The sequence below is a fragment of the Falco peregrinus genome, chromosome 4, assembly GCF_023634155.1.
Source record: "Falco peregrinus isolate bFalPer1 chromosome 4, bFalPer1.pri, whole genome shotgun sequence".
Taxonomy (NCBI): domain Eukaryota; kingdom Metazoa; phylum Chordata; class Aves; order Falconiformes; family Falconidae; genus Falco; species Falco peregrinus.
In genome coordinates, this window is record NC_073724.1 from 79,797,513 (window position 1) to 79,814,203 (window position 16,691).

Here is a 16,691-nt window from a genome sequence, read left to right on the forward strand (position 1 = left end):
TTGGTTTCCAAATTCTCCAGTTGTGATTCTTGTGCCTTTTTTCAATGTGTTTATATATATTATGTTTTCAAATTAAGCCAGAAATGTGACCATCTTTTATGGAAGCCTGTGGTACACTATTTATAGTTGTACCACATTTCTAGCTCAAGATCATCTGTGAATATTTATTCCTAAAAAAATCATAATATTACTGTAGATGGTATTTAGAAGAATGCCTTAGCTTAAGGCCCCAGTAATGACTGGTACTTGCTGTGGCTTTAATTTATCTAAATGAGATCCCTAAACAGGCCATGCATGTTTTGTAAGTATTTTGGAATTATTTTCCTTTGGAAATGTTTCTTAACAAAAACATTGCATTACACCATTATTGTATTTTTTTTTAAAGTCTACAGTAGCATGTTAAGCTACTAACAGTTTTACTGAAGGTTGAAGGATTGTGTAAAGTTACATGCTGTTAATAAAGTGTATAAAAAAATATGCTTTTAAGAACAATGAAGGGTACCTCTAGAGTATGAAATGTGTTTCACTAATAAGTTGTATTTTATATGAAGAGGTTATCATGTTAACAGTTGGGACATCTGCATGACTGGAAAACTATCAGAAAAACAGCTCTAATTTCTATGCCTGTTTTCTAGTCATATGCTAATCTACCACTTGGTTCATATCGCAGGACAAAAAACCAAATTAGAATTAAATGTCACGCTGTATTTTGCTGCCTACATGTATTAATAATATATTGCTTCTGGTAATTTCTAATTACTTAGAAAATATGTTTTTTTAAAAAGTGTTTTTTATTAATATATGAAATTTCTAATACATATCACAATGTAAATAACACCAGTTTCTAACTTTTTTGCAGACTTGTCCTCAGTTCTGTCTCTGACTACTTTGCTGCCATGTTTACAAGTGATGTTTGTGAAGCCAAGCAAGAAGAGATCAAAATGGAAGGCATAGACCCCAATGCACTGTGGGATCTTGTTCAGTTTGCATATACAGGTATTGTACTGCATACATTATACAACCTATAGAGAAATATGTTAATAGTTTTGTTTGCTACATGGCAATGAATTGTATTTATTTTCTAAATATTTCTTCTTTTTAGTCTCAGTCAATCAAAATGCTTATTTACCACTCCTAGGGCTGAATTCAGATTGTTATCTCTAGTCTCTGAACTGTTAATATGTCAAGCTTGGTAAGTACAATAAGACAGTCCAGAAATTATTTTTTTTTGTTTGTTTTCAAATACTTAGAAAAGTGTGCATCATATGCATATGATTCCGATTACATGAGTTCCTTGAAGGAGCAGTTGTGTTTTTTTGAAGAATAGCTCTATATTCCTGACTCAGTCAAATTTCAGTTAAAAAGTTACATAAATCTTTTAAAATTCCAAATAATAAAACATTTTAGAACGTTTTATTATGAGTTGGGTGTTGTCACTTTCATTTCCTGTTATAGGCTGTTACTCTGTTGAGTAATGTAAACTTATGAATAACTCATAACTCAGAGTTAATAACTCAGAACTTCCTTTTGACTAATTATTACATTTTAATGCATAATAGATTTGGGTTTTATCTTTCTAAAACAAGCTGTTTTGTACAATGTATGTCAAGTGCATTAATATGACAAAATACTAAAGTTACAAAACAAAGGAATTAAGAGAAGAAATGCCAATAATATTTGTAGTCTGAATTTGTCTCCCCTTGCCTATGAATCATGTAAGTATAAAATATATGCTGTTTTCTATTCGTTTCCTTAAAGATATACTCATATCGTTTAAATTAAGTTATATCATGATGTTTCTGTTGAATATTTGATTTTAGCTTCAATTTTAAATGGATAGCCCATGCCCTGCAGTTTTAACGCTTTCTAAATATACATATATTAATTTGATCATAAGTTGCTGTTTGCTTTCACATATTTAATCAGGATATGTGCTGTTTATTTTATGAAATAATAACTTTACTGTCTTAATAGGAAACAGAAACTGTAAATAAACATAATTCAAGTTTAAAAATACTCTTTGTAAGAATCATGTTTGAGAAATTCAGATTCTAGGAATGTTAGACCATCTTCACTTAAATAGTACTCTACATGTTCAAAGGGTAGTGCCTTCTCCCTTCATCTGTGGTTTTGCCGTTCATGAATGTACATCATCCAGAGGGTTTCAAGCTAGGGATCCATGAAATGAAGAACATGTAAGTAGTTTCCATCAAGCATGAGAAGGGTACAATCTGGCTAGGTATGAGTGTAAAATTAATGGCACAGGAATACCAGGGCAAAATCAAGAATACCTTGCTGCAGAATAGCGAAAGACCTTACTGGTAATGTTAAACCATTCTGTAACAGGAAAGTAAAAGGAAGAGGTGGTAAAAGGAAGAGGAGGGACAGTGGTGTTCCCCTGGGAACAGAACTGTGGAAATACATAGGTACGGTGTAGTTCTTTTGCCTCAGTTTTCACTAAAAGATCACATGCGAACACATACCACAGTTAATATTGACAACAAAAGACAGAATGTAAGTGTAGATTAAGAAAAGAAAGAGATGCAGAAGGAAGCAAAACAATACTTAACTGTTTTCAATATGAATGAAGCTCCCAGAATTTTATTGGTTACCTCTGAGAACTTTGGAGACTGAATAACGTCCTGAAAAACAAACTCTTTCCACTTTCTGCAAAACATAAAGATTTTCAGCTGCTTTTCGCTCCTTGATTTGTCTATGTCTTGTAATGTACTGTGTTTATTATATGGGGTGGAAAACTTGGAGGTTTGTTCTTGGTGTTAGGTGAATAAGGACCAGCCTTCACAAATGAATGAAAAGTGTATACCTGAGGAGTGTAATTCCAGTGTTTTCTAATTTGCCTCATGTGAATTTGCATCTGTAATGTTCTTTCATATAAACTGTCACATAAAGCCCAAACTACCTTAAAAATGGCAACATTATGTGCTATTGTAATGCCACATTGAAGAACTGGAAACTTAAGTTGGTAACAAAGGTCTCTAATTTCTGTTACTTGCAGTGGTAAAACTAAAACATGATCTTTTTATTTCTAATCCATTTTGGAGACCAAATAAGACTTAAAAAATGTCTTCTTACATTTACACTTCAAAAGGAAATTTCACAAATACTTGCTGACAAGGTAAGAGTGATGAGATTCAAGAAATGTGAGTCCATTTTGTGTGCTAAATAAGAACATGTATTGGATACCATGGACCTTTCTGGTTTTGATTACTTGGTCTTGCATTTCTATTCCATCAGGTTCTTTGTCCTGACTTACTCTGCTTTATCTTGATGTATTCTCAGCTTGTGTCCTTATCTCTTGAAATTCATGTAGGATTATTTCTTACCATATCCCTTCTCTCTGCATCAGATGTTTTTATAAAACTCCTAAATTTTCTAGCTACAGTTATTCTACTAAATTAGTGCTAGGGAACAATTGCAGGCAATGGAAAACGATCATATATATTGATCCTGGCAGCGTTAGTCAAATCCAACTAGCAATCTCTAACAAACGCTGGGTATAGCCTCAATAAGCAGGCTCCTCATGAACGCGGCCAGCCTTTTACAGAGGCCAAGAGCATTGAAAAGTGCTATGGGCAATCCAGTGATAACTCACAGGTGATCAGGGAATTCCTAGAACATGGTCCCAAACTTACTCAGTTTATTGAAATTAAACACAGTCTTTTTTCTTGGTTAATCATTCAGTTTTCCAATGTTCTTTGCCAAATCAAAACCTGTCCCCTCAAACCTTATTTTTATCCCCTTCCCTTTCATTCTGCCATCTCTCATGATTTATCTAGCTTCATAGTTTCTTATATCTTTTCTTGCCCTATCATTTGTTATTTAATCATAGAATCATTTGGGATGGTAAAGACCTTCAAGATCATCAAGTCCAACCATTAACCCAGGACTGCCAAGTCCATCACTAAACCATGTCCCTAAGCATGACATCTATGCATTTTTTAAACACCTCCAGGGACGTTGATTCCACCACCTCCCTGGGCAGCCTGTTCTAACGCTTGACCACCCTTTTGGTGAAAATTTTCCCCTAATATCCAGTCTAAACCGCCCCATGTGTAACTTGCAGCCATTTCCTCTTGTCCTATCGCTTGTTACTTGTGAGAAGAGACCAACAGCCACGTCGCTACAACCTCCTTTCAGGTATATGTAAAGAGCGATAAAGTCCCCCCTGAGCCTTCTTTCTCCAGGCTAAACAACCCCAGTACTTTCAGCTGCTCCTCATAAGACTTTGTCTCTAGATACTTCACCAGTTTCATTGCCCTTCTCTGGACACACTCCAGCACCTCAAGGTCTTGAGGTGAGAGGGGCTGTTAACGCAGTATTTGAGGTGCGGCCTCACCAGTGCCCAGTACAGGGGGACAATCACTTCCCTGGTCCTGCTGGCCACACTGTTTCAGATATAAGCTAGGATGCTCTTGGCTTTCTTGGCCACCTGGGCACACTGCTGCTTATGTTCAGCCATCTGTCAACCAGCACACACACTCCCCATTCCTTTCCCCCCAGACAGCTTTCCAGCCACTCTTCCCCAAGCCTGTAGCATTGTGGGGGGTTGTTGTGACCCAAGTGCAGGACCTGACAGTTCTTGTTGACCGTCATACAAGTGGCCTCGGCCAATTGACCCAGCCTGTCTAGATCTCTCTGTACACCCTTCCTGCCTTCAAGCAGATCAACATTACCCCCGACCCACCCCCAACTTGGTGTTTGCAAACTTACTGAGGGCACACTCAATCCCCTCATCCAGATCATTGATAAATGTCTTAAAGAGCATTGGCCCCAGTACTGAGCCCTGGGGAACAGCACTTGTGACTGTCTGCCAGCTGGATGTAACTATTTACTACCTCTCTTTGGGTTTGGCCATCCTTTTACCCAGCACAGAGTACAGCCATCCAAGCCATGAGCAGCCATTTTCTGCAGGAGGATGCTGTAGGAGATGGTTTCAAAGGCTTTACTGAAGTCCAGGTAGACAACATTCATAGCTTTTCCCTCATCCACTAGGCAGGTCATCTTGTCGTAGGAGATCAGATTTCTCAAGCAGGACCTGCCTTTCATTTACCACCAGTCTAGTTCATGTCCCATTTTCCTTTGAGTTAGTACACTTTCTTCTTTGTGCTTTGTGGATGTGGGCAAGGAGAACACTGTAAAGTAAGGGACATAGCTGCTGTTCTGATACCAAGCAGTGTAGCAGCCAACAGAATTTTCCATTCAGCCTTTTAATCTGTAATCTGGAGCATATATAGTCTAGACAGAATATTTGGAGAATTCGGCTGCCAAATTCCAATTACTGACTGTACAGTATGTGAAAAAGTTTTCAGCAACTCATGTCTGTGGCCACTTTCTCTCTTTATTCTTTTATCCCAGGATAGCAAACCATTTTGACAATTGGGCAGTTCATTCTTCTATCTTTTTCCTGTTACCACCTTCTTAGCTCAAGGAGATTAAAAAAACTATTAATTTCAGATATAGTTGCTGCTGTTACAGAGGTTTTTCCCTGGGGACAACTGAACATTTCAGGAAAATACAGATGAACATAGGTTTATTTACAAAAATTTAGAAGTGAAGAGTATGACACTGCAAATATTTTTAGATGTGATTTTAAAAGGGAAACCATTTCCACATTATATGAACTGTAATTAAGTCAAGTTTAATTTTTTAGAATCTAGTGAAATTATTTCATTTTTACTATGAATCATACATATTATGTAGTAATTCAAGAAGGGTAAAATATGCCTATCTATAAAAAGTATTACTATAGGTGAAAGTATCCTTTACCAATACCAGACCCTTTAGTTCCAGCAATAGAATAAAATACTGTTGCAAAATATCAGAATTAAAGTTCAGTGAAGGGGAGATTTTGTACATCAGAGTCAGAATCTGGTCAGAAGCATCATAAATTTTATTAAGGATGTAACAATTTTCTGTTAGAATGTATGTGGCATATTATTATTCCAGTTACAAAGGAAAAGAAATATAAGGGTAAAAAATATAAGGGTAAAAATATATTTTCAGTGTAAAACTGATTTTGAAGCTTTTCTAAACATGGTGGGGTTTATTATTATAATCTCATTTAAATATGTAAATATGTAATTTCTGACTGTAAATGTACTTTTCCCAGGAGTTTTAGCATATAGAATGTGAAAGCTGCTTCCCTTTTTTCAATAAAGAAAAAAAAAAAACAAACCAAACCTCAAGAAAACTTGAAAACTAGTTCTGGATTTTAAGTCTCAATCTTTTAAAATAAAAAATAATAAGATTAAAAATGTTTTGCTAAAAATGTAAAAGAAAGTGAATAGTTTGTACTCATTCCAAAGTTGTTATTTTCCTATAATTCTTCAAAACTTATATTGAAATTTAATGATATTTGCTATAAAGCAGAATTTTGATCGAGTAGAGAATCAGAATTCCTTTAACCCATGACCTAAAGATAATACTTTGCTACTATTATATTAGCTTCCATGAGCCTTTCTATCAATCTTACTTATTTATGAGATTTAGATCTCTTAAACACTGTATTTCAGGCTTTTGGTTTTCTAAGGGAAAATGTTCAATCTTTTTTGATCTAATTAAAAAGTAACATTTTTTCCTTATTTGGTGTTGTATTTAATAAACTTTACTGTTACAGTAGGTTCAAAACAATTGTATCTATATAGAAGTAAAAGATACAGATATATGAACAAAAAAGTTACATGTAGAGATCAAATATATATGCATATATTAAAAAAAATACCTCTTCTACCTTACAAAATAATGGCTATATTTATTTTTAAGATGCCCCATTTTCATGATGATGTGTTTATTATCAAGAACCATTTCTTATATAGATATTGGAGATTTTAGAAAATCTTATCACGTAGAAAAATAAGTAATATCTCAATGGACAGTAAAGAACAACTAGCTGGGTAGCAACACTAGTTAATTTAATTTAGAAAAAACAAACAAACAAACAAAAAAACCCCCACCAACCACAAAAAAGGTGTGTATTGTCTCTTTGCCAGTTGCGTGAAGTCGGGATATTACTTACTTTGCAAAGGAAAATGAACATTTTTAAACTCTAATGAGCTTCAGAAAAAGCTTGCCATCTGTGAGAAATCAGCATGTTAAATAAACCCAGTCATATTTTCATGGCTCTATGTATGAGTAAAGTTGGACAAGTAAGATACAATGTTAATTTTGGTGGTTGTTGTTTGGGTTTTTTTTCCTTGCTTCACTTTTTAAAAACTTTTTCTTTTCTTCTAAAATAAGCAGTACTTTTGGACTTCTTTATTGTATTTCTTGTTAAAGCTATTACTGCTCTGGTAAATAAAAAGAGTCACAGTGCTTATTGATATTATGAAAGGTTTTATACCATGGTAAATTTTCCTTCCTGTATCTGCTGAAGAGGTAGATGCCAGAATCATGACACAATATGAAGCTGGACTGTGTTCACTCATGTGTAGGCAAACAGGCTTCTAAATAATTGGCAAAGTAGAATTACATGGTGACTAGCAGAGCATCAGGTCCTGTACAGCCTTGATAAGAGTAGCTCCTGAGTGAAGGCAGGTGTCCATCGATGAGTAGTAACAGGAAGACAGAAAATTAGTCTGCCAAAAAAGCTGATTTAAAAATAGTTAAAGTTTCTGTGAAAATTCAATGTGACTAATCATAAAGTTAATGTGATAGATATACCTATAAAAGACAATTTGATTAAAGCTGAAAAAAATTTAGATGTGTTAAAATGTGTACTATAACCTATATCTTAGATAGGCTTTGGGGTTCTTTTGGAAGAGTTTTTTTAACACATATATAAAGGATTAAAACTGAGGAACTTAATTTTGTAAATAAATTAATCAGGCAGTGGCTGCATATGATTTTATCTGACAAGCATAAAGTTTTCTAATTATATAAGATAAATTATAATGTAATTACAAGTTGTACAGTTCAAAATATATGATGTAGATTTATTAGTAAAATGCTGCATCAAAATTCTGTGCTTCTTGTAGTTTGCATAGATTGTCAAGGGTAAACCACAAAGGTTTTCTCAGTTTTTCTTTTGAAGGATGTATTTGACCAGTAAAAAATATGCAGCTTCAATACAAGGTACAGGTTTTAATCTATCCACACTTTGCTGCATTTGATTGGTTTATTTAAATAAACAAAATATATTTCATCTGTAATATAACAAAACTATAATTTAAGAGGAAACAAAGCTTCCTCTTTTGTGTGTCTGTTGACTATTTCATGTCAGCCAGCTGAGGAACTCTGAAGCCAACACTTACGTGCAATGGCTTATGCAGAAAGTGCTTCATTTTTGAAGCAGAAAGGTGACTGACAGCAGAAGATCTAGGATTAAGCTCCTAATGCCCTGGGATACCTGGATATGCATTCTTTGATCTTTTTAGAGTTCAAGATAAGAGCAGTAATACAGAAGAGTATTTTTTTACCTCATTTTCTTAGGTAATGCTTCTTTCTTGATCTCAAAACTTGAGTTTTCATTATTTGCAAATATACTTAAATGTTTTAGATAGGACTGGAACTAGAGATTGAGTTTCTGGTATTATGCTGCCATTGGTGACTCTGGGAGCCTTCCTTTGAAGTTACAATAGAGCTGTGAATTTACTATAGATTTCCTCATACTGCATCAGACTATCTAATTAGTATGCATTCCCAACAGTGATCAGAAGAATAGGCTGGTGCTTTCATACCGTTAATGAAACTGAAAAAGCAAAAATCAATTAACTAACAAAAAAATTCCTTGATTTCTTTATGTACATGTAAAAAAATGGATTGTGGATCATACGTGGAAGAGCCCTACTGTATAGCTTTTAATTGTATTTTATTTGGGAGATTCTTTAATTAAAGTACTGTCAAGTGTCTTCTCTGTCAGTGTCATAACACACGGGTCAGACAGCAGGGATGTAGCAAGAAAGAAACTGCCTTTAAGCACAAGGACCCTTAGATTCATTCAAAACAGAAGCTTTATTATTTAAATATCCTAGGGAGGTTTGGTTTTTTGTTTTGGGTGGTTGGTTTTTTTTTTTCCTTAATTGCTGAAACTCAGTTTTCTATATGAATAAACAATGAGAATGATTCTTAGCACAGTTTTGGCCTGTGCCAGTTTATAGTGTTCTTACAGTCCAGGGGTTGTTGCAGCCACAGGATTGTTCTTCAACATGAGGTTTGACTGTGACTACTGTGGTTTGGAAAGTGACAGAGTTTAGTGTGTAACTGAAGACATTTCATTCCAGTTAGTCTCAGTACTAGAGGGAAGTCCCAGACAAGCTTAACTTAATAAATATAAGGCTATATGTATATTATTAAAGGCATCTAATCAACCAGACAATCCCTGGCTCTTAGATGATGGTAGCCTGTTTACAGTGTTTCAAGCTACTCCCCTCTAGAGATACCAATCAAATTGAGAACTAGAGACCCCTGATACTGTGCATATTGTGAAGGTCTTTGCCTCTAATTCTGTGACATGTTGAGTAAGTTCAAGAGTTGTTTATTCTGTGGTATCATGTTAGAGATCCCTATGAACATGGACCATCTCTAGCGCTTTTTCAGGAGACTGTTACCTGCTGTTGTCCCACTACATTTGCTCTGCTACGTGCTTGGCTTTCTCACTACATTTGCTCTGGCATATAATTGATGGATGACTTTGCACTTTCACAGAATAAGCCCTTGTGAATTTCCATTCACTTTAGATGGGAGATCAATTGTTCCAGGAACTCTTGGATGAGTGATAAAAAGGACAAGATAAGGTAATTGAATTGACCTGAAAGACTGTTAGGCATTGTGTAATGGACAGTACAGAAAAATGGTCATAAATCATACCAGATGATGGTAGACCTTGAATAGACTTAACTACTGAATATAGAAGATCCTCTGTGAAGTTCTCTTCCTGGAGCAGATACTTGTCATAAACGTATTCAGGAGTCAATAAAGAGAGAGTTACAATTATCCACAGAAGCCTTGTTAGTTAGGGTTGCTCTAATTTAGGAAGTGGGAAGGTGGTAGTGATCTCGTGATCTGCAAAGCCATCATTCAGATTATCTGTCCACAGATGTTTTGCATTGACTACACTTCCAAGATCATATGTACCTTCGCTCCAGTTACGTTTCTTACTAGTGCTGGAGCAATTGACAAGATTTAAGTTTTCATATAGTGTGCCTCATTAAGTTCTTACTTGTGCATCAGCAAAACCGTAGTGCAACACTAAGGATTATTCCTGGATTGAATTATGAGCTATACTGTCTGTGTGTACAGTGCAAGAATCTTCCAAGGTTCCCCGCTGTAACTGTAGGACTAGACCGTCACCCTCCTCCACCTGGATGTCAGCCTGCTTGGAATCAAATACTTCACTACATTGACTGTCTTTCTGATCCTAAAACGACCTGTGGGTTTTCACATGACTCAGGTCTGTGGGAAAGATTTTATAGACCCATTTAGTTTAACCAGCTGCAGAGACTGTCTCCTTAATTTTTTTGGGTGGTTAATTCCTGCTCTGAGGATCTTGTGTCCAGCTGGAGCAGAAGTTTTCCATTCCTGTCACTGAAACACTACATCCTTGCTGACTTCTGGAGTTACACAATAATATGAACTGTTACTGTTCCTCCTTTTACCCAGGATACTCCCTTAAGGGACAGAATTTGCAGTTATGTATTAGGAACCAGCTGTTTTTTCAGTCTTTTCATGCAGTATATGAAAATTGCTTGGAAAAGAGCTCTGAACTAGATATCTATAAATTGAGTATTCAGAACGATCAAAACTGTCGTGGGGAGATAGCCAGTGACTGTGTCTCCTTGTACTGTGGTGCAACCTGGTAATCCTGAGAAATCAGTAAGAATGAATTCAGGCAGACCCTGGGAAGCACTGAGTGTGGAGGGGGAGAACAGTTACCTGAGTGCACTGGAAGGTGCATTTGTAAAACTGTGCCTTGCTAGGTTCAAAGTTCTCAGTCTCCAAAGAGAGAATAAACCAAGCACTGGAAATTCATACAGGACATGCCTGAAAAGTGGAATGCTATCCCTCTTTATTGTCAATGTCATGCTGTTGCCTAAACAGCATCAGTGAAGTGATCAGACAGGCTGCAGTAGCATGATCTACCTCCTTGATGTGCTTATTTCTGGAATTCCTGCAGTGGAGACGTGTACCTATATCTATTCTGCTGAGCTCAGCTGCCTAGCTCTATATTCACAGTTCCAAAAAGAAGCAAAAAATTCAGGAAAATCACAATGTCAGTTTGTGAAAGAGGTCCTCACCTTTCAGGTGTTTCTCTGCTGCTGTCCCTACATTGTAAAACATACTTTCATTCCCTTTCTATTCTGTGCCCATCAAACAGCGACTGTGCTGAAATGTACCCACAGAACAGTATTCATTTCTCCCAGCAGTGCCATCCAGCCCAAAGTGAAGCAGATTTCATTAGACTGTTGGGTGGACTCATAAGCAAAAAAACTTTTCTTGGCAATTGATGCCTCCATCTCTGTAACTTTTTGTTCTTTAAACACGGATTTGAACTGCTCGGTGCTACCACAGCACAACCTGCTGAAGCGTCACCTGAGAAGATAAGTTCATTCTGACAGAGGTATTTCTGTTTCTGAGCCAGCTTCAGAATACTGCTCCTTCAAACCTGTAAGCTGAGCTCCTTTGTCCTTGAGACATTTTTACTTTTTTTTTTCTTTTCCTCCTGCCCACCCCCCCCACCCCCCGCCCCACAGAGGTCAGAGCTTGATTGTGTTCAGTGTAATAGAAAGGTTATGTCTGACTGAGAGATAGATACTTAGCGTGTGTATTGTGTAGTTTTGATTGTGGCTAAAGGACCTGTGTGAGGCAGGTCATTTGGGATATTTCTGGAAGCCCGGGCCATGCACTGGAAGCCAAAAATGATATACCCCGCTTCATGCCATCCATAAAAAGTGACCACTAGAATAAAATCTCCCTGAAATGTACCTAGTGTCTAGTACAAGCCTTTTGGAACGACACCCTCCCCTACCTCCACCCCCTCTTTGGTACGAAATCTGCTTTTGTTTACAAAAGCAAATTCCTGGAGTGGTTTTCAATGTGTGCAGCATTATGAGAAGGACCTGCAGGCTGGAAGTAAATCTAAGTATTCAAGTCCATTGATGAAGAAGCATCAAGGGAAACTAAGGCCTTATGTCTGAAATGAGCTTTTGGGAGTAATTCATCTACCACCTTATTTGGTATATGAGTGCAAGCTTTGTTCTGTTGGCAATTTAGTTAGTAAATCCTGTTTATATTTGTGTATTTTTGAGGTAAGCTTTGTTTTGGTATTTTTTCTTTGTTTGTTCCAAAATGTGAGGTTTCTATTCTTTTATATATAAAATGAAGCTTAAAATTTCCAAATATAATGACTGTATAATAGCTGAATTATTGGTGATGTAATTATTAATATATTAATCATCTACTCGGGTAGAAACTAGTAATCTTTAGTAAATATTCCCAAGAATGAAGTTCATATTCTAAAAACTTTTCTATAGCCAATGGAAAAACGTATCTTCAAGTGTGTTTCAAAGCACTAATGTATCTTTCATCAGAGTTTATAAAATATGAAGATTAGACTCACAGCTAAAATTATTTGGTTTTATTCTTGTTATTTGTGTGTATTGCTTACAGGTGACTAAGTACTAGTATCTAAAGTGAGATAAGGCACATGAATGGCTGTTGCTTCATAAGGAGAAAGTAGTACCTTAACGACTTTTTCTAAAAAGCTGATATGTATATGTCAGTGGACAAAATTTCTTTAAAAGGATGACTTTTCAGTTATACAACAGAGATGTTTTGTTGGTATTTTTCTAGACCAAGAGATGAAAAGGTACCACATATTTTGGCTAATACACTTTTCTGATCTTTAGCCAGACGTTTGCAAGAAGGTTCCTGTCCAGGGGGGATTTTAAGTTGTTAATAGGATTTCCTTATCACTCTGCAATATTGTAATTTTCTGTGCCATTTAAATACAGTGGACTTTGGCAGTACTCACAAATGACCATGTGATTAGGTCAGTTTAGTCTACTTAAACAAAGGTGTAGCATGATTAGGGTGTAAATAATCATACAGTTTTTTAAAAAGAGTGAAGCTATTTGTTTTATAAGAATTCTCATATTACTGTGACAGAGGTATTTTCATTTTTTACAAACTACATATTTTTATGGCTGCAGAAACATTTATGACATTATTTTAATACATAATTTAAAAATAAAAATTTCATATAAAAATGTTATTGGAAATTAAAAATTCTCATTACTTTGAACTCATGTTAGGTAGTGAAGAGTTCAAAGACTACCACCATAGCTGACAACGTAATTGTAATCTAGTCATAGTCAAAAGATATATGTGAATCAAGTGAGTGCTTTCCTGATTTTAACTTCAAATGGTTTTTTGAGATTATTTCATAGAAATGTAAATTGAAATTACTTTTTAAAAAAATCATGTTAAGTCCCCTGTGTGAAAAGGAGTTAAAATAAGTTGTCCTTTTCAAAAGTCAATTTTTATCCACAGGAATTAAAAAAGAAATGTTCTATGAACAGAAAATCAAATCTGTTCCAATCAGATGATTTAGTTCAGTTCGAGTTGAGGGGGATTGAAGTTCATCAGGACAGGAAAGGTTTTGTTAGTGAAAAAAATAATATCCACGGAGGAAAAAGTAATTTTCTTAGTTAAGTCATGTGGTCTAACCTGTGTTTCATTTATGGTGGCTGATACGAAAATAGCTGCCAAAAAACCCAAGTGATTCTTCAGCACCCTCAAGTAAACATATCTTTGGGTCATACATACTTTCAGGATTAATTTGTATTTAGTTTAGGTTTTGGCTGCTAATATGTAATGACTAGATGAATAGTCTGATAATAGGGAATGGGCAGACCCTAAGGTTATTTCCCCTATTTAAGTTGCACTATCTGTTTGTGTAGGAAACTAGTCCCTTTTGGGGTAGTATTTATTTGTTTATTTGAGTATCTACAGAAAAAAAATGAGCTTTACGAATTTTTACTGATGCTAAATGCCAGATCGTAAGGAAATTAACACAACCAACCATAGAGTGCCTGTCTCTGTCACTTGCAGCTGATGACCATGATCTGCAGCAATTAAGAACAGAAAATAAAGCAGAGTTTGATCAGGAGAAACTTCTCCAAAATTAATATGCTCTGTCATGTTTTCTTTTATGAAAACAACTTCACCTTTATGAAAATTGTGGGAGATGATACAATGTTGAATTCATCTTTTAAGGCATAGGTTAAAATCAAAACTTTAACATACACTTGAGAAATCATCTGGAGACTAGAAGATGTTCTGCTACAGGGAAGATACTTTTTATTGCATTCTTCATTGGCTGCTCTTCATGGATGGACATAAAAGGTGATTATACACATTATGTCATTACCAGGAGTTGACAGTAAGAGAGTTATCAGCATTGGACCCAAAGAGTTTTTAAAGGTTGTAGAGCATTTCCAGACATTTCATCACCTGATACATGATGATTCTGATGATTCCAGTACTGTGTGTTTGGGAGCAGATGAACTGAATTTGTATCAGCAGATATAAATATCAACAGTGTCTCAGTAAGTCAAATGAAGGTGCTTTTTTTTATAGTTAAAGCAAGAAATAGCCACTCTTAGGGAAAGAATCTCATTCTAAAGTAGATGACTTAAACAGGGCAGATGAAAACTGCTGTAACGCATCCTGCTTCTCCCCATTTACTGTGAAAGGAGATCTCAGATGATTAGCTGAGGTGGTTGTTGTGGATGGAGTCATGCACTTCATTCATAAGAGAGAAGCAAAACGGTGAGTTAACAAATTTCAGTGCTAAATGTGTCAGTGGTTTAACAAGATTCAATGGCAAAGTACTCTTGATTACTTACCACACTGAGGACAGGGCCAGACAAAACTGTCAGGGAGACCCTGCCGTTGAGTCATGAGGTTCAGGCAGAACCCCCTTGCTTTCTAAATTACTTTTCAGAGAGAAGTATAGGTGTGGCTGGATCCAATCCTAGTCCCAGACTTGGTCAGCAGTTTACATCTAAAGGATTGTATGTGCACAATCAATCCTTTGTATTAGCAAAAATTTCCAAATTTAGTGTGCTGTTAATCACTTATCAAGAATCCATTGCATTAAGGAATCTCTCAACCTTAAGGACTAACCTTGAGGGGCGTCCCTACTTGAGGTGAGATCCTGGTGTACAGGAAAGCTCAACAGGCCCTGGGCTGTCCACAGTTTTATAGAGTAAGGTGATTGACTTCCAGTGATATTTGCATACCAACAAGATGACCTGTTCCAGACAGCCCTTGGCCACCATGTTACCATCCATCCCCCAATATACAGAGTAAGCTGGCTGAAGCCATCACAGCTCCCACTGGTGCTTATGGCTTAAGCAGGAGAGGAAGGCAGTGAGGAGGAGCACACTGCCACAGTGGCTGCCTGGCAGATACCTAAGATTTGGTAATTTTAATGATAAGCAATGCCAAAAAAAGTCTATTACAGCAATGTGAAGCATAACGCCTTTTTAATAAGATTTTTTCTGGTCTTCATTGGAACTTGATGCTGTTTCAGAACAGCAATTTCTTCTTGTAACCATAATGTAAGCAATTATCTACTATGCAAAATCTAAATAAATATTATCTTGATACCATTTACTGCCTTTATTTTTAAAAATGGAGACCTAATATAGATTTCCATAGTGCATTCCTATGACAGGTTAGCCTATGGAAATCCATTCAGAAACTCTTAAAAACTGCAGCACAACTGGTCAAGGCACATGCAGTAGAAAGGTTAAAAAGGTAAATACCTTATTAAAAGGTATTAGTTCTAGCCTTTGTTTCTAATTCCTTGACACTTTCCATGACTTCACTGGTACACCCTTATTCCCAGCTGTCTTAGGAATTTTGAAGTCTTGCTATGAATGGATAAATGTGTAATTACAGGAGAGAAAAAAATTTACTGTGCACATGAGGTAAAATGATATGACCATGTGTTAAGTATCTGGGTTAAAATATGTCACTTATGCACAGAGCAAGTGAGCCGTACCTGCTGAGTGGTCCCACCATATTTATGTTGATACCTGCTGGGCAATAGCTGTGGGAGGCTGATTCCTGTGACACGCACTGACCTTATTAACATCCTGCAAAGGCGGTCAAAGATGCCATGATTCCCTATACTGAAAATAAGTTGTAACAGTGTAGCCTAAGGAGTAGAAATAAAAATAAAAGCAAAAGGAAAGATTTAATAAATAAATACATAAATAAATCCCCAAACTGTTCCTTAACTTGGAGAAAGGTTTAGCAAAAGAATAGAGATATCAAGGAATTTTTATATATAATCTCTACTTCACACTTGGCAATGAAATAATAAATTTTATATATTCATTACAAGAATGCATCCTAAAGACAGGCATTTTAATTTCTGTATAAGCAATGCACATAAAATTTGTCACAAATAGAACTATAATTTAGAATAATAATTAGAATCCATTAAAGTTCTTTTGATTGTTTTTTCTCGTTTTTTTTTAATCTTAATGTAATACAAAATGAGATTTTTAAGCTTTGGTTAATTTGTTTTGCTCAGATTTAAGTAATTCTACAAGCTCCTTATTGCATAAAAATGTGAGGCAGAGGTGAATTGAAGAAGCAGTAATATTAATGCCCCCCTGAATAGCCTATTAAAGATTTTTAAATAGATGCTTAGATCTTCT

The 16,691-nt window shown here is 35.8% G+C and overlaps 1 protein-coding gene across 3 annotated transcripts in view; it reads left to right on the forward strand.

Moving 5' to 3' along the window:
- KLHL1 (kelch like family member 1) overlaps nt 1-16,691 on the forward strand; it is a 235,074-nt gene that overhangs the window by 77,167 nt on the left and 141,216 nt on the right. For all 3 annotated transcript variants that reach the window (XM_055802807.1, XM_055802808.1, XM_055802809.1), the window contains one exon: nt 860-996. In XM_055802807.1, coding sequence (XP_055658782.1) covers nt 860-996 — 137 coding nt within the window. The remainder of the gene's footprint in view (nt 1-859; nt 997-16,691) is intronic.